A 24,051-nucleotide genomic window follows, 5' to 3' on the forward strand; every position below is an offset into this window, starting at 1 on the left:
GTGTCACCCACCTTACAGCTGAGCAGAGCTAGCAAGAAAAGTAACTGCCAGAGTCTTTGTGTCTCAAGGCACCTCAATCAAGGCGGCAGCTGTGCACTGGAGCTGCTTCCTTGAAGCTCAGGACCAGTGTTTATAACCACCATCTTAAAACACTGCCAGAACCAGTAACTCTGGCTGGGCTGTCTGGCCAAAAGGAAAAGCAGGACTACCCCTGGACCACTGTAATCTCGTGATTGCAATAAGTAGATATCTAGAACCTGCTCTCAACAACTGTGACAGGTACAATTCTGTCCTCCTAGTTGCAAGCCATTGACAAAAACACACATAAAAGACAAAGAACCCTTGTAAATCTCCTTTAAGGGTGGGCTGTTGTCACCACCATGCCTGCAGAACATAGAATCCCCAGGGAGAAAGACAAGCAGCAGAGGCTGCAACAAGGAATGGTGGCTGATGTAGTGAAAGGGGTTGGCTGGTTCCTGGAGTTCAAGGCCAGCCTGGCCTACAGAGCAAGTTCCAGGACAGGCTCCAAAACTACAGAGAAATCTTGTCTCAAAACACCCACACGCACACACACACACACACACACACACACACACACACAAAAAAAAAAAAAAAAACAAGCCCTAATAGAACTATAAAACCCATCCTGATGACCAACACTGTTCACTCCAGTTGTCCCTTTTAAGTTCTCTTCACACAATCAGCTAGGAGAGGAGACCCTATAATACAACATAAGATAACTGGATGGAATGCTACAGGTACAAAAATAATGGATGGCGACTTGCTACTTCCCTGCCTAGATCAGAATGATCAGAAAAGCAGGCCTTGGGCCTACTCGAAATAAGAAAAGGGAACAGATGATATCATGGAACACTTGTCTTCCAGGCATAATATGGCTGTTATATTTTTTTGAGAAATGGGTATGTATGAATATATGCTGTGTAGAATTCATGTGTGGTGCCCACAGAGGCCAGAAGGCGGCCCTGGACCTAGAGTTAAAAATGGTTCTGAGCTGCTGTGTGAGTGCTGGAAATTGAACCCAGGTCCTCAGGAAGAGCACCAAATGCTCTCAGCTGTGCTCTCTCTAGCTCCCAGCCCTTACTGTTTAATCAGAGCAGCTGTTACTGCATACATGAACCCTTCAACACGGCCTTAGGGCTAGAGAGATGCCTTAACTGAAGTGTTGGCTACACAAGAGGACCTACATAAAAGAGGGAAGGAAAAATCCAATTCACACAATAATAGTAAAAAAATGAGGGTGTCTTTTAAAAGTAGAGGTGACAGTAAGAGGGAGTAGGTAGGATTGTTAAACCTTCACTGGAAAAACCTACATCTGCTCTCTCGCCACTGCATAAATTCTGTCCCAGCTACAGCTACATGTGATCTCTGAAGGTACTAGACTTAATAGGAAGCAGAAGATTAATGGAGGAGGGACCCATCTATACAGTTTCCCATGCTGAGTCCTCTGTGACAAAGCTGCTTGGGCTCACCAGGCCCACATAAGTACACCAGTGGACCTGCAGTCATTTTGTGACTTTTCATTGCTTGTTCTTATTTCCCCAAGAAAATTAAGATGGACTGGGGAGGGGCCTTCCTGAGGCCCTCTTTCTCAGCCACAAACACACTTCCTAGTTCTGAACTTCAGCCAGATGTTTCTATTTCCATTTTTATTTACTTATTGAAATACAAAAAGTGCAAATGGTGAAATACATGATTGGTGCCAAGGAAATCATGGTAATTGTGAACACTGGTTTCACAGTAAAGAGCGCCCCCAGCTACAGATTGAAAGGGCAGGGCAGGGGCAGGAGAAGGACTAGTGAGGTCCAAAAAGCTCCTCAGTAAATGGAGTGTAGCAACACCTCATACAAAAAGGTGGGTGAAAGCAGAACGGGCCAGCCTGGGCCAGGCATGAGACCTGACACACTGGTGCAGGAAAAAGCCAGTGAGGAGGCCTGCCTCCTGTGCAAGGTGGTCAGTGTAGATCCCACAGTAACCAGTACCATCTCTGGAGCTGTCATGCCTGGCCACACCTGTGGGGCAGGGTCACTGCAGGGTACTTCCCTACCACTAGGAGGCAGACTTCTGGAAGAGGGTCACAAGTTTTCATTAGGAATAGAATGAAAGCTATCAATCATCACTGGGCCTCAGGCTTTCTGAAAGACGACAGGGCCCTGTAGCCAGCATACTCTCTCAAGGGAGTTGCTAGAACTTTTCTGACGGTGATTTATTAGTAAAACCTATGCCCCTCTTAGGGGCTTCTGAGCTCCTGCCCTCCAAGAGTACCCAGGCAGGAGGCGAGAGCCACAAATGGATCCTGAAGCACTGGCACCTATGGTCACAACAGGGACAGAGTGACTCCTCACCAGAACGATGCACCACAGCCATTGGCTGAGGATCTGTGCACATAAGAACAAAGAGAAGGCATGGAGGACCAAGGCTGCTGTTGCCATACCTGACACTAGGGCTCTCCCTGGGAGGGAAAAGGACCATTTCAGCAGATGTTCAGATTCTGAGTCTTGTTAGCCAAGATGCCAAGTGTGGCAGCAATGGGGAAATAGGACACAGTGGGAACAGTACCACTTGGGGAGGCAGAAGTGACAAGCCAACTCTGGTCTTGTAATCCCTATTAGGAAGGGCAGGCATAGAAAACCTGCACCCAGGCCAACACCCACTCCTAAAAAAGCACAGCAACTGACCCAGCATAGCCAACGCAAGCCAAGGAGCTCAGCTGTCCCATTTCCTAGCAATCAGGAAAGAGAGGACCAGCCCCTGATACCAGCACAGCTGGCAGTGATTTAGTCTTCTACAGTTGCCAGGGAAACAGGCAGGAAAAAGGAAAAGGGTTACTGGGGCTCAATCCCAGAAGAGCCAAGCCCAGTTTTGGAAAGCCCAGCAACCAAAGAGGCAGTGAGAGGTATAAGGCAAAGAAAATGTCACAATAACAGAGGCCTCCAGAGCTGGAAAGGGGCTGGACAGAGGGAGAGGAGGGGCTGCCCAGTTGGTGGGCTCCAACTTCCATCTCCTGGGGCTTCAGGACCCCTTCCTAGACAGGAGCCCTGGACACCAATAAGGTTAATACCAGGAGAACAAGTCCTACTGGGGCTGCCAGAGAAGGGGCTGGGGGGTTGGGTGGGGACTGAGCTCAGACACCCTGGGCATCTGTGCTGGGAAACAACTCCTCTTGATGATCCAGGAGGAACTTAGTGAAGGTGTTGATAGGATTAATGGCCTTGAGAGTGATGGCAGCATCCTTGGCCCACAGCAGGTTAGGGCCAAAGACTACAGCCAGGTTAGTGTTGGTCATCTTGTTCTGGTCACAGTGAGCAGATATCTGTGGAAGGAAATGGGGACTACAGATAAGATCTATGGTCCCTGCCTCTTACTCCCAGCAACCACAGCATCCAAGCAATGACAAAACACTGCTCCCTCTCCAGGTGAGCAGTGGAGGTCAAGGCAAGTCTCACCTGCACTAGGAAGGCAGTCAGGAAACGAAGCACCTGGTAGTTCTCCTCTGGCAGAGTTTGGAGAACCTGCTGTGTCACCTCCACTCTCTGGCTTGCATCAATATCTGTGAGGAGTGGAGGCCCTGGTTACAGGAGCACAGAACTAGCTCAAGAAACCCCGAGAGGAGACTAGTGGAGAACCCCACCTGAACTTCCTGGGAGCTGCTTATGCCCACAAGCCTGCAGGGGAGGGTGGGTAGATGTATGGCCATAGACACACCCCTGAGCTCCTTCCAGCTCTGGCAGAGGATTTGCATGGCTGGGGAGGAAAGAGAGAACTCACTGAGGAAGCCCACAACATGGGGGTAGAGGTCAAAGGTCAGCAAGGGCTCAGGAAGTTCCCGAAGGAAGGTCTTGAGGATGACTGCTGGCAGGTGCAGCTCGTTGTACTGGGCGAAGTCCACCGGCAGCCCTTCATGGGGACAGAAAGGGTGAGAGAACACTAGGCCAAGCCAGAGGCCTACACACTCTTACGTTGTCCTTGTCCCAGGGTCCCCTATTGTATCTGCCTCTTCTCCAGTAACAAGGGGATATAGGCTCAGACCATCTGGAGAGCATGAGGACACTGGCACACATGACAGCTACTCCTTGTCTCTAAATGATCTTGAACCCAAGGCTGCAGCTCCTGAAAATGAGGCAAGTAGGGCCTACGTGGTCACACCAAAGGACATGGAAACTTCTGGCAAGAACACAATCTGGGACCTTACTTACAGCCCTGCAAAGTTATAGGTCCCATTTGGCCTCTCTCCCTCTCTGTCCCCTCCCTCCCCCCTCCCTCTCCCTCACACACACTGATGTGCATACACATTCTGGACTAGCTCTATGGTCAGGTGCACTCACCCATGTTGTATTTCTGCTGCACTTCCCGTACAACCTGGGTGTTGGCTGATCTCCGGAAGATGCCCTCAGTGGTGAGAGCTAGGGAACAAGGGGCCTGGTGAGTGTCAGAACTCTGGGTAATGGATCACTTCCCTGCCCAAGAAGGGTCGTTGGGGGTGTACTTTTCTATGCCCTGCACAGAGTTTCTCAAGAGCAGCTGGGGAACAGGGTGACTTGGAAGGTCAACAGGCCTTGGGCACCATAGCACTCACCATGAGCCTGCAAGTAGGCAACTGTCTCCCTGAGCACGATAGGAATGGGCACTTGGTCTGGGTTTTTCTCCTGGAGGCTATGGGAGCAAAGGGGTGAGCTGGGACTCTGCGTGTTGGTCCAGCCCCATCAGCCCCAGACCTGCCTAACTTTATCATACTCACTGCTGCAATGAGACCCCAAACTGCTGATTTGGCAGTGGAGGTCGTGGTGGCATGGGCTTGGGAGCTGTTGCAGGGCTCTTTTGTGTGGATTTGAGGAAGTCATCATACCTGGGAGAGTACATGGAACAAGGGTCAAGCATTCTTTCTGGCTCTGTAGGGTTGTAGCCAAAAACAGCCCCACTTAATGGTAATACAGTGGAAAACAAACACTTTAAAAGAGATTCAGTCAAAAGCCTGTGACAGAAATGGGGTTAGATTTGGCTTATCTACTGTGCCGGATCTTGACACTGCCTTTCACATTTTCCTGGGTTCTCCTGGTTCCCGCTCCCCAGGTTATGCTGCCTCCCACACAACACACTCACACAACTAAGCGGTGGACTCACACGGGGGTGGGGGGAGACACGTGCATGTGTGCATGCACATACTCACACGCACACTCAGACACATACACACATGCACGCACGCGCACACACAGAGCCTGGGTGCCCATCCAGCTGTCTCACTTGAGCACTTGGCGAGGGATCCCCAACTGCTCCAGCTTCACATGCTCACTCAGCTCACTCAGGTAATTCACATAGAAGATCTTCCGTCCAAACTTGAAACTAGAGGCAAAGGGAAGGATCTGGGTCAGGCTGGGCCCCATGGTAGGCCTTTGCTCTCCCTGCAGAAAAGCATCACCCTAAGCTGGCCAGCCTGGGTATCTGCTTGGTGTATGAGGGTATACACCCTTGTGGCCTGCTCACCTGATGAGAGGCTTGAAAAGGATAAGAAGGGTTTTGATGAACATGGTTGGGTGCACGATGTACAGGGCCTTGATGTTTTTCTTGTACCTGCAGGACAAGTTGGGATGGGTGGAATAAGGGGGCAGTGTGCCCTCCCTTCACTGATATTGAATAAGCTTTTGGCCAAAGAACAACCCAGAGCCCAGAGAGCCATCAGCCCAGAGCCACCATACTAGGCTCTGGAGTCCACCTCCATGTCCCAACCCACTTGCGGTCAAACTCCCGGTAGGCATCCCGTAGCCAGCTGAGGGAGGGCTTGTTGTCACTGGTCAGGCCATGGTGCAGGTACAGCAGTGTGTAGTCACTCTCCACATACTGGTCCAGTGTATGTTTCAAGTACCTTCAAGAAAAAGGCCCAGGGCTGGAGGTGTAGCTGGGGGTGTAGAGTTAATTACCTATCCCGTGTGAGCCACAGGTTTAACACCCAACATCATAAACGCATAAAAGCCCTGTTCAGACCTGTCCTCTGCACAACAGGTGTGGCCCCTGTTACAATAGAAACCAGTATTTGCACCACGGCTTCCTCCTTTACAGACCTTCCCTGCTATCATTTGGCTATGTAACCCAAAGCCTCTTTCCTGGAAGGAGGCAGAGGGTAGGGGCTGGACCTAATGGAGAAGTAAGTATGCACACAGCTCTCATTTTGAGCAGCAGAATCAGTAGACCTGAGTTCCAAGCTGGGCTGTGCACCTGCAGTTGACATATTTTTCTAAGGATCACCCTAAATCAGTAACAAGGACAGTCACTGGTTATTGGTAAAAGCCTTTAGTGTCTGCCAAGTACTTCCAATACATTACCTCATTCTTCCCTCACTGAAGTTAACCCCATTTTACTAATGAGGGCAATCAGCAGAGGTCAAGTACTTAGCCAAGGTTTCAGTTTATGGCAGGGCAAAGTGGTGAAGTGTCCAAGTCCAAGACTGCATTCTAGACCCTGCACCAGTTCTGCTTTTTGTATGTGATTTGTGGTATAGTTTGTAAAAACACTGTGCCCCTAAAGAAACATCAGGATGGCCAGAAGGTCAACTGTTCCAATCATTAGGCTTTTAATGGAACACAATGTCATACTCCTTAGGAACCTATGTCCATAACGGTATGTACCACCCCAACACACATACATGTTGAACAGACTGGGAAGTTTAGAAGTAATAAACGGAGAGGGCAGAAAGCCTCTGAGAAGATGGACAATCAGTCCCTTGGTTCTAGAAGGGATGTCACTCCAGGCTGGGTAGGCTGAATGATAAGCACATCCAAGAGAAAGGAAGTGTCTGAGGAAGCTCCCAAAGACTTGACTAAGTACCCAGACGAATGGTCTGACCCAAAGGCAGCAGCCTAATGACCAGTAAGTACCAGGGTGCAGAGCTGGGCCAGCACAGGTAAGCAGGGCATAAGTACAAATGCTAAGTTACCAGAGATTCTGATCATTATTAAACTGAGAATGAGTTAGCCCTTATCCACATCAAGTACTTTGTAGTTTACAAAGGGCTGTCACATACTAAGATGGCATTTTGCAGGTGGGTGTGGTGGCATACAACTTTAATCCAGCACTCAGGAAGCATAGGTAGTCGGATATAGTGAGTTAGAGGCTAGACTGGTCTATAAAGCAAGTTCCAGCACTGTTACATAGAGAACACTTTCTCAAAAAACAAAACTATAATAACAATAAAAACATGGCATTTTGCAATTGGGAAAATAGCAAAGATTACAGTAGACACTCTAATCCATGGATGCCTGTCATGACCTTTGGAGTGCAATGAAGTGATGCCTATCAGAAGCTGGGCAGTGCTTACACTCTCTGACTGTGTAAAAGTAAGTTCAAGAATATTTCCTAAGGAAATGGAGAGGAGCAGAAACATTCTTGTAGGAGACTGTTCATTCCAGAGTTTTATTATGGAAAAACAACAAGTGAGCAGCCAGCAAATTATCCAGTATCAGGAGACTGGCTAAAGAATCATGGGACATCTATAAATAGACTATCTCACAGGATGCCTCTACAGACAGGATTCATCTGTGAAGTCAGGCATCAGAACAGTGGTCATCCTTGAGGCAGACAAGGTCCCACTGTGTAGCTCAGGCCAGCCTGAAATTCAAAATCATCCTTCAAAAGCCTACCAAGTGATAGAATTGTAGACGTGCATCATCAAATTCACCAGAAACTGGGTGTAGTGTTTGTTGTATGTATATAGCTCCAGATACTCAAGAAGATGAAGCAAAAAGGTCACTTAAGCCTAGGTGTTGACAGTAAGCTTGGGCAACAAAATGAGAGATGTCTTAAAAAAAAACTAGTACACTTTTTTTTTTTTTTGCTTTGCTTTCCTATATGCATATTATATGTAAATAATGTTTTGTTTTCTGTGGAGTTCTTTTTTTCAGGATGGTGGGTGGGAGGAAAGACAGGGTTTCACTGTATAACCTAGTCTGTCCTTGGAACTCCTATGTAGACAAGGCTGACCTGGAACACACTGAAATCCACGGGCCTCTGCTTCCCAAATGCTAGGATTAAAGCATGCACCACTATGTCCAGCTAAATAATATGGTTTGGGAGCTTTGGGTTTTGTTGGGGTTTGTTTGTTGTTTGTTTGTTTGTTTTAATATGTAGGGTTTCTTTGTGTGACCCTGGCTGTCCTAAAACTCACTCAGTAGACCAGGCTGGCCTGGATCTCAGAGATCCACCTACCTATGCCTCCTAAGTACTGGGATTAAAGGCATGTGCCACCAATACATGGGCTAAAAATAAAAGGACAACAAAAGATATCTCTGAGGAATTGTTTTATACCCAGAAGATGAAGGAATTATCCAAGGCATCAAATTGAATATAGAGTTGCACATATAGAAAAAATACAAAGAGGATGTAGCAAAATACAGTGGTTTTCTTTCTGGGTGGCAGATCATTGAGGCTTCCTTCATAACTACTTGTAATACTCTAAAAATATATGATGGAATCCGTTATTTCCCATCACAACTCTGTGAGACACAAAGAACTCAGAGTTCATATAGAACTCAGAGAGACTTGCCTCCAAGCACATGTCTAGTTAAAATTCAGAGCTCAAATTTAACTGGTCTTCTGATTCCAAGCTTCAAGCATTTTTCCATTTCAACCCCCTAGATCTGGGTGGGGTGTGAGGAAAAGCCAAGTCTGATGTAATCAGACTGAAAACAGGACAGACAGAACCAGTGGACCATGAGTCTAGTCTCAGGAGGGACGGTGACCAAGTGGGGTGTGTGTAGGATAGAGGGTGGGATAGGGTGTGTGTGTGTGTGGGTCTGTAAGTCTGTGTGGGTGTGTGAGTCTGTGTGTGAGTCTCTCTCTCTCTCTCTCTCTCTCTCTGTGTGTGTGTGTGTGTGTGTGTGTGTGTGTGTATGTGTGAGTCTGTGTATGTGTCTGAGTGTGTGTCTGGGAAGGGAAAGAGGGCCTGCAGCAGCAAACAGCCCATGGCTTCTTGAGCCTGGAGGAAAACTCAAGAAAGACAGAGCTTCCCCAGTAACGGGTCCTAAAAACTAGGTGCTTTCCAATTGCCTATGATTTCCTCTCATTGGACCTACTACCTGGCCACAAGTCTGCTACCTGGTACATCAGATATAGCAAAAAGCTAGAGTGGGGGATTGTGACTCATCCTCAGGCTGAACTCTATGGTGAATATTTCTGGCTGGACACATGGTGGGTCCCCAACAAGGCTGCTTGCTCTATTTAAGGAACTATGGAAAGAGAAGTCACAAGGCCAGAGGGAGAAAGACCTCACAAGGAATGAGCCTCTGCCTCTATCTCAGCAGAGGCCAGCAGAGACTCCACACTCAGGCCTCTGCCTGTCTTCTGTGATCCTCAAGCCTGTCCCTGAGACAACCACAACCCTGCATGTGCACAACATTCAAGCAGCTGCTGTAGGTGACATACACATTTTACATTTTAGAGAGCACTTTACACTGGTCAGAAAAAAGTACAAACTGGGGACAGTTTCTGCTCTGCTTTTGTGGAATACCCCATGTACCTTGATATCACACTAGTCCCTGCTAGGAACCCAGTGCTGGCTCAATGTGAAAGGCCAGATGAGTATCTGCTTAACAGTGTGGTGGTATGAATGAGAAATTCAACACCTATAGGTTCAAATATTTTAAGTCACCAGGAAGTGGAAGTGTATGAGAAGGATTAAAAGGATTAGGAGGGGGCTAGAGACATGGCTCAGTGGTTAAGAGCCTGCTCTTCCAAAGGTCCTGAGTTCAATTCCCAGCAACCTCATGGTGGCTCACAACCATCTGTAATGAGATCTGGTGCCCTCCTCTGGCCTGCAGGCATACATGCAGACAGAACACTGTACACATAATAAATAAATAAATCTTAGGAGGTGGGACCATATTGGAGGAGGTGGGCTTTGAGGCTTCAAAAGCCCTTGCCAGGCGTGTGTGTTCCTGCTACTTGACGATCAGCTTGTAGCTCTCAGCTAATTCTCCAGCTCTAGCACAGCACCATGCCTGCCTGTGTGTGATCATGCTCCCTACCATGATGACAACAGACTAAACCACTAAAACTGTAAACAAGTTCCCAGTTAAATGCTTTCTTCTATAAGAGCTCCCTTGGTCATGGTGTCTCTTCACAGCAATAGAACAGTGACTAAGACAAGCAGATTTCTAACATATACATTTGGTAGCAGAAACCATTAAAACCAAACTTGATAGTAAGATAATGTTAATTATGATTATAAATAAAAATGAGCCCAGCATTGGTGGAGCACACCTTTAATCCCAGCACTTGGGAGGCAGAGGCAGGCAGTTCTCTGTGAATTCGAGGCCAGCCGGGTAACAGAGTGAGTTCCAGGACAGGCTCCAAAGCAATACAGAGAAACCCTGCCTCAAAAACCCAAAAAAGAAAAAAAAAAAAATTAAGAATTATGGGGCTGGAGAGATGGCTCAGAGGTTAAGAGAACTGACTGTTCTTTCAGAGGACCTAGGTTCAATTCTCAGCACCCACATGGTAGTTTACAACTGTCTCCAGTTTCAGGGGATCTCACACACTCACACCAATACACATAAAACTAAATTTTTTTTTTTTTTTTTAAAGAATCATGAGTATGCCCAGTGGTGGTAGTGCATACCTTTAACCCAGCACTTGGGAGGCAGAGACAGGTGGATCTACAAGTTTGAGGCCAGCCTGGTCTACAGAGTAGGTTCCAGGACAGCCAGGGCTACACAAAGAAACCCTGTCTCAAAAAACAAAACCAGAAAGAAGAAAATAGAAAATAAAAAAAAAAAAAAGAATACAGCATAAAAAATACTGTACAATTGTACATATTTGGAAAGTATTTACTTTTCAAGATTATTTTCTGGTGTGTTATCTCACTCCTGTCAACAAAGAGGCCACCTGCTTCATTGTCTTCCATGAAGGATGTGAAAATAAGGCTCTAAAACACTTGCCAAGGTCACAGTCTCTAGGACCAGAAATTAGGTCTGACTCCTGCCTGCTGTTTGTCCCCACAATAAGGCAGCTCCCTTATGGAATGAGTGACAAGAAAGAAGATAACCTGGTGCCCACAGTGAAGGGGAATGTGGAGAATGGTTCAGACTACTAAGGGTCTAGAATAGCCCCACCTTACTTCCCTGAAGGTACTCACCCCAAGAGCTTGCTGTGGTCCAGCTGATGGCTAGGGGGCATTCGACAAGCGCTAAAGACAATGATCTTCCGCCCATATTTATCATCACCTAAGTGAGAAGAAAGATAAAGTACAGTTAGTGAAAAATGAACCAAAGTGGAGGGTGGGACTTAAAAAATACCAACCTGGGGCCTGTACAGTGAGTGTAGGGGCTTCACTGATCCATCCACATCCATTACTCAAGGGTATGTTGGTATAGGTATTTCAGGGGCACTCAATTGGGACAACCCCCCAAAATTTTTTGGTTTATTTTGTTTTTCAAGACAGGGTTTCTCTGCTGTTCTAGAACTCCCTCTGTAGACCAGGCTGGCCTCAAATTCACAGAAACCTACCTGCTTCTGCCTCCCAAGTGCTGGGATTAAAGGTGTTCACCACCACCCAGCTCCCCCCCCAAAAAAATTTACCTTGCTTTTTAACCCAGTCACACTTGTAAACCCACACTTTAGAGGTAGAATCATGAGGATCAGGAGTTCAAGACTACTTAAAAGGTTCAAGGCCAGATTGGGCTAGATGGCATACAGTCTCAAAAAAAAAAAAAAAAAAAAAAAAGAAAAAAAGAAAAAGAAAAAGAAAGCAAAACAGTAATAATAATAAACTCACTTTGAGGAGAGACACAGTGTTGAGTGCCTTTAATCCTAGCACTAAAGCCAGCCTGATCTACATAGAAAGTTCCAAGATAGCAAGGGCTATACAGTGAGACCCTGTGTTAAGAACTAAATAAAATCACATTGAAAGAGTAACACCTGTGGGGATAGCATACATTCATCAATAGATAAATATATGGGAATGTAACACAATTGATAGAGACCTGCTTAGTTTAGCACTCAAAAAACCCTGGGTTTGATCCCTAGAATTAAATAAAGCCAAGGTGACGTTAATATCTGTAACCCCAGTACTCAGAGGTGGAGGCAGGGAGATCAGAAGTTCAAAGTTATCCTTACCTTCACTAGATAAATTTGAGGCTAACCTGAGATACAAGATAATCTGTATCAGGAAAAAAATATATATTCATGCAACAGAAGTTTGATCATAAAAAGGAAGAAAGTACTAATATATGGCTCAAAATATAAATGAACCTTGAAAATATGCTAAGTGAGAACAGCCTGGCACAAAAAAAAAAGGCAGCTATTACATGATTTTTCTGAGAGACTAAGGCAATTGTACTCAACTGTGGATCACAACCCCTTTGAGGTCAAGTGACCTTTTCACAGAGTCACATATCAGATGGACTACATATCACATGTTTACATTAAATTCATAGCAATATCAAAATTACAGTTATGAAGTAACAATGAAAGTAATTTTATGGTTGAGGGTCACTACAACATGAGGAACTGCATTAGGAAGGTTGAGAACCACTGGTCTAAGACCATAAGTCCATAGAGTGGGGAAGCAAATGAGAAGGCTTCCAGATGCTGAGAGGAGGGGAGAAAGGGAAGCACTGCTAAATAGGCACAGGATTTGATATGTATATGAACAATAAACGTGTTCTGATGGGCTGGCATGACAGCTCAATGGGTTAAGGCACTTGCTGCCAAATCTGATGACCTATTTCATCACACATGGTGGGACCCACACAGTAGGACCTCCATGTGTGCCATGGCTTGCACATACATGTACATGAACACACACAAATGTAATTTTGCTACAAATTCTTTAAAGTGTTCTAGTGGGTGCATACCTGCAATCCCACCATGGGAGGCTGAGGCAGGAAGCTGAAAAGTCAAGACCAACCTGAGTTACAACAGATCTTGTCTCCAAAAAAAGCCCCTCACATTCACCAACAATAAATCCATCAAGGTCTATACTATCTTGCCAACCAGACATCCTACAACTGGTTTACCCAAAAGCACTGAGCATCAAGGACCTAGAAAACCTGTAGAGGCTGCTTCTCAGTCAATCCAAAGCTGCAGAGGAAAGTAGTCAGGTTGCTAGACAGTGGGGTCAGCCACCCTAGTGACAACAATTTTGTCCACTGACAAATTTCTGATTTTATTACTAGAATGGCTGACCACACTTGGCTCTGACTGAATTCCTAAAAATCTTATCTTCCAGGATGGAGAGATGGCTCTGTGGCTAAGAGTACTGGCTACTCTTCCAGAACACATAAGTTCAATTCCCAGCACCCACAAGGCAGCTCACAACTGCTTGGAACTCCAATGCCAGGAGATCTGGCACCCTCACACAGACATACATGCAGGCAAAACACCAATGTGCATAAAAATAAATAAATTTTAAAAAATTATCTTTCCCATTAAAGATATTTTGAAGAACATGACTTCAGGGGAGTTTGTGAAGCTATAGCAAAATCCAGCCTAGGTTTTCTCTCAGAGATATTTGTCCCAAACGCCTGGCTGTCAAAAAGACAGAAAGCTTTTGAGACATGCTATTGCCCCAAATGAGATGCTCTTCTAGAGTCAGCTGAGAGAGGGGTCCTTAGGAAAGCTCAATGGTCATAAAGCCTGACCCATGTATCTCCATGTCCTAATCCACTTCACCTTTCCAGAGACAACAAACTGTACTTGCTTCATCCCCACTGTCTCAGGGGCAAAGGGAAAGCAACACAGGAGAGCAGGAACTGACGGCACAACCTGTGCAGTGCAGGCAGTTTGCCTCTCCTCTCCACCTCAGCAGTAAGGACTGCTCTCCCTTGGTGAGCCCACCATCCTGCTCTGTTTATAATGGAATGTTGTGAGATATTATTTAAGGTGCGTTATATTTGTTTATGCTGTGGAATATTTGTTTAGTGATGCAAAGATGTGTTGAATTCTTACATTTTTGGTTGTGAGCCTCTCCTTTTTAATGGCTGAGCTATCCCTCTAGCCCAATGTTGCATTTTTGTTGTTGTTGTTGTTGTGGTATGTGGTTTAACTCTGTGAAGCTGTGTTACTATGCCTGTCTAAAACACTTACTGGTCTAATAAAGAGCTGAATGGCCAATAGCTAGGCAGGAGAGAGGGATAGGTGGAGCTGCCAGGAAGAGAGAATAAATACGAGAAATGAAATCTCAGAAGAAGAGAAGAGACGGAGGAGGGAGAAAAGGAGAAGAGAAAGATTCCAGGAGCCAGCCACCCAGTCACATAGCTATGGAGTAAGAAGGAAAAAAAGATACAGAATAAAGAAAGGTAAACTGTCCAGAGGCAAAACACAAAGAGAAACGGTATAATTTCCAGGACAGCCAGAACTGTTATACAGAGAAACCCTGTCTTGAAAAAAACTGGAGAGAGAGAGAGAGAGAGAGAGAGAGAGAGAGAGAGAGAGAGAGAGAGAGAGAGAGAGAGAGAGAGAAGCTAGCTGGAAATAAGCCAAGCAAAGGTGGGGCATTCCTAAGTAAGAATAAGTCTCTATCTATTTGGGAGCCAGCGGTAGCAGGCCTCCAAAGAGTAAAAAAAAAAAAAAAAAAAAAACAACTACAATGGAGCCCAGGAGCTGGTCCTTTTCAGAGTGTTCTAAAGCTCTTCATTCTTCTTTAGACTGAGGCAGGGGTTACTAGGAAAGCAAAGGCAGCTTCTCAAGTGTGCTACAATAGTCCAGTCCCAAAAAGATGAAGGCCAGTATCCCAGCAGCCTCCCATCCATGACAGCTCCTGGATAAGCCCTCACCCTCCTGTCTCCACCCAAATCATTGTCTGGCTTTGTTAGGTCCAAAAGACTCTGACCAGGATACTCCAAAGAACTTCTTGTGCCAGTCTCTGAGGTCCAGCCCACCAAACCCAGAAAGCTCTGTTTTGCCTTTTAATCTTCCCTAGTGTCCAACTCTGTGGAATTATAAACACCTACTGCCCCAAACTCTACTTTCACAGCATGCCTTTCCCCCTCATTGCCACCTTACCTAGACTGAATCCTATAAATATTCCTTAAAATGGAAGCCACACGTGACATCATACACATGTAATCCTAATGAATGACCAAAAGTTAAACAGACCCCCTGGAACGCAGAAAGATAGGGAGCGGCTATGGATAGGTAACTTCTTCCTCATCCTCCTGACTTGAGATAAAAGCCTGGCAGCTTAAAATTGAAGGCCTTGTAGGCTTTTGTCTTCCATCAGCAGGCTGATGGACTGGCTCAACAAGTTCAAGGCCTGATCAGAATTTAACAGCTGTGGGTCAATCAACTATCCAGACCAACCCTAAATTAGGGGAGGAAAACTGTTCAGAGTCTTTAAACCTGAGCCCTGGAGAAGAGACTGGAATTTCCAGCTCTCCTGCTCCATCTGCTTTGCAGAGGCTCTTTTTTCTCTATGTGTCTACTGCATGTGTGTTTGTTTCCTCACCCCCAACAGATATGCTTCTTCAATTGCTGTTTCTGCCTGCTGCTGTCTGCAGTGTTCCAGATTCCTCCACTGCTGTCTGTCATGCTAGAGATTTTTCCTGCCTTTTAATTCTTTAACTGGCAGAAACAAACACACAAACAAACAAACAAAAAACCAAATCTGGTCAAGACCCCTAATCTGTATCACTAGCACTGGGAGGTGGCAGCAGAACAATCAGGAGTTCAAAGCAAGGATCAGCCACATAGTGAGTTCAAGGCCAGGTTGGGCTTCATGACATCATGTCTCAAGAAAAAAATCCTTCAAATGGCTCCCAGGACACTGAGTCTTGGCCTCACTTCTTGGACTGCACCATGCACATCTTCTATCACAGAAGTGCTGGTATCTTTGTACCCCCAGGTTGTTTGTCACTTGTTCGGACAGTTCTGTTCCAAACTGGCCACTATGGACCTGGGGGACTCAACATACACACGGCTGCCTCCATCTTCCCCGCAGACGGCTGAGCTGGCTCTTCCCATGGCTCCCAGCACTAACAGCCATGCACGTCTGTCCTACATTTCTACTCTCCAATGCTCTGTCTCCCACTACCTCATGAACAGCCTGAAGGCAGGGACTGTTTCCTGTCAGCCCACTCATGTCAGGCATTCAGTAAGTGCTGGTATCCAACTGCGTTGCTATACACCTAGGATCCCAGCCAGCTATTCAGAAGACGTAGATGGGAGAGTCACTGGTGTCTACCAGTTCAAGACCAGCCTGGAAAAGACAATAAGATCCCATCTCAAGTAATAAGTGTTGGTAGCCTTCAAAAAGACGCAGGTCAGATGACATGCAGTTTCATTTCTGAACGTGTATTTGATGGTTAAGTGACAAATTAGAGTATGTTAGGCAGTGAGTTTCCTGAAGCTGGAGAAAGGGTTTTTCCAAACAGAATCGTTACCATGCAACTGTATCAGCAACAGGTTTTTGCTTGAGGCAGGCTGTCAATATGGAGCTCAGGCTAGCCTAAATTTCACTGAAGCTCTTCTGCCTCAGCTTACTAAGTGATAGGATTTGGTATTTTTGTTTATTTGTTTTTGTCTTTTGTTTTTACAAGACAGGGACTCATTATACAGTTCTGGCTGTCCTGGAACTCACTCTGTAGACCAGGACTTGAACTCAGAGATCTCCCTGCCTCTGCCTCCCAAGTACTAGGATTAAAGATGTGTGCTACTACCCCCAGCTTCAATATTTACTATAGGTATGTGCCCACCACACCTGGAAGGAGGCAGGTCCACTTTGAAGATCTGGGTGACACCAGTTCTCTGAACTCTGAGGTGCTAAGGTTTTGGGGGGGGGAGGGTAGCTGCTGGTGGCTCAGAGCTAAGTTCCTACTCTCATTTACTTCTCATTGGCTCTGTCAGGAAAGGGGAAAGGAACATAGCAGGGGCAGAGACACAGACTTAAACTGGGACTCCTGCAAAGAAGGGGAGCATCACCTGCCTAGTTCCATCTAAGCAGAAGGAATGCCTGGAATGCAGGTGCCAGGCTGAAGTGGGGGGCCTGGGGACCTTGAAGGCATTATCTGAAGCTCCTACCCCAGAACTAAGTCAGTCTTCCCTGGCTGGAAGAGTTGAGGACTGAGCCAAGGTGGAGGGTCTGAGAGCTCTGGAATGTAAAGTGTCAGTGAGAGGTTAAGGCTACGGGCCAGGATGCTGTTCTACCTCTCAGCTGGCCACAGAAGTGGGGAGTAGAAACCCTTTATCCATGCTTTTGAGAGTAACCCTAATAAACTCACTGGTTCATCAAGAAAGAAAGGAAGGAAGGGAGGGAGGGAGGAAGGAAGGAATGAGTGAAGGAAGAAAGGAGTGAAGGAAGGAAGGAAGAAAGAAAGGGAAACTATGTTCTATAAATCTAGTACAAAGACATGTGCTTTCTCTAGAGAAAGAAATTTATACCCTAGTGGCCCTAAGAGGGTCAAAAAGGACTATGATGAGTTTTAAGACCTATTTCACTGGACTGTTGGGTCCCTTTTTAATGTTTTAATTTTCCCAATACTAAGGCTGGAACCCAGGGCCTTACACTAGGTGAGCACTCTACCCCAGTGTGAGGTACAAACTTCTAGGGAATGGAGGAGGGTGTCTCACCAAGTCCTCGGTGCTGACTCTGACACTGCTACAGTAACACACTGAAAAAAGCCAGGGTAGCAAGGAGGTCAAAGGGTAAGTCAGGAGATGGGAGGCAAGCATGGGAGGAGGGTCAACAGCCCTAGGGTCTAGGCCTTGTCCTCTGACTCCCCAGAAGTGGGAGTCCCATCACCAAGTCTGTAAGCAAGCAGGACGGCTGCTACAAGAAGCACACAGGAGGGATGAGAGCCGATCCTGCCCTGGAACCTTAAGAGAGGCACAGAGCTGGCCGCTGTGCTATCTCTAGGGAACTGAGGAGAGGGCCTAGTGAGGAGGGCTGTAGTAGAAAAAGCCTGAGAGCCAGCCCTCTGCATTCCCCAGATACCAATCAGGGCCTCTCTCAAGGCAGCATGAGTGTCAATCAGCAACAGGACAGCTTCTCTAGCAGGCTTTCTGGGTACTGCTGACCACAACCTGCAGTACAAGGACACCTAAGGGTAGGGGCTGGGACTGACATTTGTTAATACTTCTATTGTCAGGAATTCTGAAAGCCAGCTAACATTATGTTGGAAGCCTGAGACCAGCTGCTGTAAAAAATGAAAAGTTCACAAACACTGGCCTCTCTGCCCCTTTCTGAAGAATCTACTGTTATCGGCACAACACTGGAAAGACCCTACTGGGACCAAGTCAAATTTGACTGAGGTCCATGACAGCCACTGAAGACAGGCACAACCACAGGCTGTAGAGTTGCTGGGAGCAGTGCCTACTCTCCCTTTCACATCAGCACTGTCTCTGAATTCTAGTGCTAGAGATATCACCACTGGCTCTTCAAACAAGCCTCACCAGCAAGGCCGGCACATAGGCCCCACAGCAGCATGCTGGCCAGGCCTTGTCTACACTGAAAGCTTCCTGAGGCACAGCCCCTGAAGCTCCTTTCTCCTGGGTTCTGGATGTGTCCCCACACTGTCTCCACTTCATCATGTCTCTCATAAGCCCTGCCATTTCCTCCTCCCAAAGCCACCGCCAGCTCCCAGCTTCCTAGAACAGAGCTGCAATTAAGCTGGTCCCACTGGCCTCCACCAAGAGCCATTTCTGATTCATAGAGCCAGAGGCCACAGCCAGGAGAGGCCAAGCACAGACAGCCAGAACTGACACCTACCTGGCTGGGGCCCCTCAGGCTTGCCACATTCTGAAGAAACAAACAAACAAACAAACAAAACGCTGCAAGGTGGTGGTTTGCTGCAAGACAAGGGGACACCCACAAAAGTGGGAGGAACAGTCTCCACCTGCAGTCTTCTGACTGACCACAAAGTCAGGAGGCTGTGGGGGTAGACATTAGACACCCTGACACTTCACTCAGGTCCCAGGCTTAGACCTAAGCCAGGAAGGAACTCTGTCTTGCTTCTGCAGAGTTGAGAAGAGACCATTCAAGACTCCCAAGCCAGACAAAGGTAAGCATCAGAAACACAGGCACCATGGGAATGCTTTAAACATTATGACCTCTTTAGCTCTGACAGCAAGAGCCAACTCACCAAGTGTCACTACTCCCCTGGTCCAGTCTCTTCTAGGGCTTGCCTTATGAATAGAAGGGAACTCCCTGAAGCAGAGAACCAAAGGGTGCCTATACTCATTCTCAGCAGGGAAACACATCCACTAGAAATGTGATGTTTCAGGGAGCCATGCAGCATTGTGCATTTTGAAGGAGGCTCTCTGCCTGTTCTAAACCCCCAGAAGTGAGGGAGGAGTTCAGAGAGCACAGTTGGATCAAATGCAACTTTCTAACTTCAAAGCTATTAGGCCACAATGCCTTCCACATTAGGGCTGCAGTGGGAGACAATGGGACTATAGGTCAGGAAGCAGTGGCAGGTGACTACATTACATGCCAATCAAAACCTATCCATGCTCATGAGGGAAGTACATATGCTCAAAAGCAGACCAGAAGAACGGCACCGAATGTACCCTTTCTTTGTGGCAAAAGAAGCTGGCATCTCTAAGCCAGGAGCACAGAATATGAGGGAACAGTTATGACACTGGATATGCTCACCTGCTACTTCCACAATCTGGTGCCGAGCAATGTCATAGTAAGGGTCATCCCACTTCAGGTGTGTGACAGGTTCTGGAGAGCTGCTTTTCGAGTCGTCTGAGGAATATGGCAGAAGTAGAGTCATGGCGGGGGCTGGCCTAGCACCTTCTCTGTGACTCATGCTCTCAGGCCTGCCCCCAGTAAACATACTCCTGACCTTACCCAAGGGCTGGTCTCCTTGTCCCAACCTTACCCCCTGGAGACCTCTCCAGCAGAAGGGTCCTCTCCATGGTGCCTACAGTCGCCTGAGGCATTGTGCCACCTACCTGACTTGGGAAAGTCTGGCATTTCATCAGAAGGCCAGTTCTTCTCATCAATGGAGGCTAGCTTCAACTGGTTCAGAGCTTGGCTGGTATCATCCAAGGTCAGATCATCTTGCAGTTCCGCGAGAGGGTCCATGGCTAAGTCTGTTCCCTGCAGAAGAACTGGAAGAGAACCCTGGGTGTGGAGGGGAGAGAAGGTGGCGGGTCAGCTTCTGTAATTCTTACAGAGAACCCTCTGTCCCCTTCTTTTCTCTTCTGGCATCCGTGTCCCTATTCCTCAACAGTCCTCACCCTGCCAAGAGTTCCACAGAGCATGGTGCCAGAAAAGGCAGCTGGGGCAGTGGATGGCACAGCTCAGCACCTCCCTTCAGGTCCTTAGCTGGGCAGTAAGAGCTGCCAGTTTCCATACTTGCCTACCACTCAAATGACCAAGTAACACAGGCCCAGCTGCCAAAGGGCATCTCCTCAGAGGTTTTAGAGTGCAGAAGCCTCATGCACCAACAGTTACAGGGATAGATGGTACAAGAATCTAAGGAGTCCAGGGGTCTCCAAATATCATGTCTGAAAAAAGCCAGCTGGGTCCCTGGCTAACCCACTCCTCTCCAGGCCAGAGATAATAGGGTCCCAGGAAAAAAGGCCATGGCTGAGGTGTTCCGCTTGGTTTACCTGGGACAAAGAATGGAATCTATCTGCCAATCCCTGCAGACCCCTTGCAGCCCTAAGTCTCCCAGGCCCTCTCTAACCCTATAGGGGTTCCCAACAGTGGTTTCACTGTGGCAAAGTCACCAAATTAACTAAGGATGAGAGGGCCTAGAGGGGAAAGAGCATGGAGGTAAGACTGTGAAGGACAGAAGGCCTGGCAGGGAGAGAGAACACTCAGCACAGAAAACCGATCAAGGACCTGGCCAAAGGAGGTGGCACTTTCTGCTCTCAGCTCCATAAAAATACCGCTCTCAAGCTCACCAGATGAGTGAAAGAGGTTTCAATCCAACCCATTTGCCCAGCCCTGAAGAAGCAGCTGCATTCCTGATGCCAGAAAAAAAATGACATATATGGTCAGAGAATTAGCAGGGCAGATAAGAGGAGCAGAAAGGGCCTGGGGATAGGAAGAACAGAAGGGCTGCCACATGAGATCCACACTGTGGGCTAGGAGGAGGGTGACAACGTCCCCTCCCCTCACACATTACAGCCTGGGGCTCTAAATGGTAAACTAGCTCCTAGAGCCTAAGCAACCACTGCCTTGTTACCATGGCAACACACTGAGTCAGTAGGAAAATTGTTTCACGATTTCAAAGCCAAAGACCAAAGCTTCTTCCTTGCGCTTTCTCTCTCATCCCTTGGCCTTATCCACGAATCTAGCTGGACACCAAAAAACAGATTCTTCCCCAAGAACACAAAGGGAAAACCTCTCACATTTGGGAATGCATTTCTCTTAGTGAGTAAATTTGCCTCTGCCCAAAGTCCAGATCCCCACTCCCACTTCAACCAGTCAATCTTCCATCTTGAGGAATTTGCCTCTGACCCACCCTCACTCCCCAATTCAACCAAGAGGTTATAGGGCTGCTTCTCACAGGATCTTCTAGCTCAGGGGTTCTCAACCTCTTTGGGGGCCAAACAGCCCTTTCCCAGGGGCCACCTAAGACCATTTGAAAACACAGACATTTACATTATGATTCATAACAGTAGCAAAATTATAGTTATGAAATATCAATGAAAATAATTTTCTTGTTGGGGTCACCGAAACACGTGGAACTGTATCAAAGGGCTGCAGCATTAGGAAGGTTGAACCACCGGTTCATTAAAGGACAGATCCCAGATCAAAACAACATGCTCTGGCTTGAGCCTTCTCTCCATCCCTATCACTGCCCAGGTACAGGAACTCCTTGTTACCTCACCTCACAGCTGCCCAAGAGAAATCTTTTAGTAAGTCCCTGGTATGTCAGAAATAGCATGAAGTCAAATATATAAAAAACTGTCTTAGAGTCCTGTCTAAGCCAAGGACTGTAATGATCCCAGGCAAGTGCTTTTCCTGTCTGGACCTTAAATTTCCTTCTCTACAGAATAAAAGGCTCCTCCTAGTAACTCTGCAGTGTTCAGAAGCACTTGCATGGAAGCAAACAGGATTAAAAGTAGCTGCTAGAGCAGAGCAGGCAGTGCTCAGGAGGCAGAGGCAAAGGCGGAGACAGGTGGATCTCTGAGTTCAAGGTCAGCCTGGTCTAGGGAGCAAGTCCCAGGACTGGCTCTATACCTACTGGGAAACCCTGTCTCAGAAAACAAAACAAAACTAAACTAAAAACAAAAACAAAACAAAACAAAACAAAACAAGAAGCAACTAGAGCTGAGCTACATGTGAGGGAGGAAGAGCAAGACTATCAAGAAGAAAGCAGAACTGGACTCCCAGCTCTTTCCCAGGAACCTTGATCCTGTCAGTTCTAGACCTGACCTCCTTCAACTCCCACACAACCTCCTTTACCAGAAAAACTAATCCCAGTAGTGTCCAGCTCCTGGCCTCTCTCACTCCCTTCTATTGCCTTCTCTAAGTGGGGATGTTTATCTGCTGTTCAGTGGGAGATGAGGAAAGCCTGGGAAGGGAAATTCTAACACAAGATGATAGAAATAAAATAAACCACCACCTGTGAGTCCTACTCAACTCTGCAAAAACACTTCTCTCTCTCAGATTAATACTCTGTTCTGAGCAGGTAAACCTTTACTTTCACAAAGTGTTTAAAATCACTTTAGGCAAAGCCTTTGACTTTTGCAAAACAGTCAAGTATCTCTGCAATTCTGACATTTGTCGACTTTTCTCTAAGAAAAATGACAGATCCATGAAATCTTGCAAGCAATTTTAAAGACTTCACAAGCCCTCTGAGAATTATTGCTTAAAAGCCTTTCAGAGGCTAAAGATGATTTCTATCATCTTGTGTTAGAATTTCCCTTCCTCTGTAGTAGAGCACTTTGCCTGCACACACAGAGCCCTAGAGCCTCTCTCCAGCTCAGAAAAACAAAGCCACCTATTTAGAACAATGCCTGGCACATAGTAAACATTGTCATTAGTTGAATGAATGAATGATTTTCCTAAGTGGAGAAAGAAACCAACATTTGTGGAAAGCCAGTATAGTACCATGAGCTGGGCACAAATTCACCTCATAACTGCATTACTAGTTCAGCATATGCTAGCAAAGCCATTTACAGTTTGAGCAAAATGGGGGCGGGAGGGAGGGTAGTGAGCAAATTGCTAAAGGTCATAGAACCCAGAGGCAAGATTTAATCCACAAGTACCAGTTTGAGGTGGTCTCTTGGCGACAGTCAACCCCTCCACAACTTTCATGTGACTATCAGTCACAAAATTCACAGGGTTCAAAGAGGCGCCACAAAGGGGGCATTCAGAACTTTTCATATCAAGGCAGAACAGAGGTAGCAACTTTAAGTCATAGTATTTGCTGGCGTTTGGAATCGGACTGTTGGGTGACTCTGGGAAAAACAACAGGACAGCAACTCTACACTAAAATCACGTTTGCATAGTCAAAAAACAAACAACAGATTGAGTGTACTTCATTTCACAAGAAAATGAGAAGAAAGCATGACCTATCAAGTGGCAAAGTCTATCACTTCCCCCTAATTTCTCGCTCTCAGTGCTCTGCCAGATCCTGTCAGGGAGACTTCTCCCTCCCGCCGGTTTCTTCTGTGTTGGCCTGTGCCTGAGAGAGGACAGGAAAAAGTCAGAGAAAGTCGCTGTCTTCTCATTGCAGACACAGAAGTGGGGTAAAACCCCAGCAAAGGAGACACCAAGGCCCTCAGGCCCAGTTCCATTCCTGCGCCACTGCCTCTGCTTCTCCCCTTTAGGATCTAATCCCTTCAGATGACCAGAGCAGCTCGTCCCCTTCCCCCACCATGCCCAGCGAGACCCCGCGCTCCGCAGCTCACCGCGCTCAGGCAATGCTCCCTCTGCCACGCCTGTCAAAGCTCGGCAAACATCCGGCTCCGAGGAGGAACGGGAACCGCCCCCTCGGGGCCCCCAGCTCCCCATCCTCTTCCGCCACATCTTCCTCCTACTTCCGGCTTGATGCCAGCTCCAAACATGGCTTTCCTGGAGCCCCGCCCACTTCCGGCAGTCACCTGCCGAAATGCCCGCCTAACAGGTTAGACAATAGAACT

The 24,051-nt window shown here is 47.0% G+C and overlaps 1 protein-coding gene across 1 annotated transcript; it reads right to left on the reverse strand.

The window, feature by feature from the left end:
• Positions 1–1,650: 1,650 nt before the first annotated feature.
• Arhgap1 (Rho GTPase activating protein 1) lies at positions 1,651–23,905 on the reverse strand. The gene is made up of 13 exons (XM_051184196.1): positions 23,821–23,905; positions 19,900–20,071; positions 19,595–19,690; positions 11,141–11,228; positions 5,747–5,878; positions 5,500–5,586; positions 5,260–5,358; positions 4,757–4,864; positions 4,595–4,671; positions 4,344–4,421; positions 3,787–3,915; positions 3,465–3,568; positions 1,651–3,331 (listed from the first exon to the last, which is right to left on the reverse strand). The coding sequence occupies exons 2-13, from the start codon at positions 20,030–20,032 to the stop codon at positions 3,143–3,145; spliced, it is 1,320 nt and encodes a 439-aa protein (XP_051040153.1). The 5' UTR covers positions 20,033–20,071; positions 23,821–23,905; the 3' UTR covers positions 1,651–3,142.
• Positions 23,906–24,051: the final 146 nt, after the last annotated feature.

The sequence above is a fragment of the Phodopus roborovskii genome, unplaced genomic scaffold (genome assembly GCF_943737965.1).
Source record: "Phodopus roborovskii unplaced genomic scaffold, PHOROB, whole genome shotgun sequence".
Lineage (NCBI taxonomy): Eukaryota > Metazoa > Chordata > Mammalia > Rodentia > Cricetidae > Phodopus > Phodopus roborovskii.

What these genes read in the sequence shown, in the direction of transcription:
- Arhgap1 (XM_051184196.1), bottom strand. Translation starts at nt 20,032, where the DNA reads ATGGACCCTCTCGCGGAACTGCAAGATGATCTGACCTTGGATGATACC. An exon ending in CTTTTCAAGCCTCTCATCAG is followed by an intron (nt 5,359 to 5,499) that starts GTGAGCAGGCCA and finishes CTTTGCCTCTAG; the next exon opens with TTTCAAGTTTGGACGGAAGA. An exon ending in TGACTGCCTTCCTAGTGCAG is followed by an intron (nt 3,332 to 3,464) that starts GTGAGACTTGCC and finishes TTCCTTCCACAG; the next exon opens with ATATCTGCTCACTGTGACCA.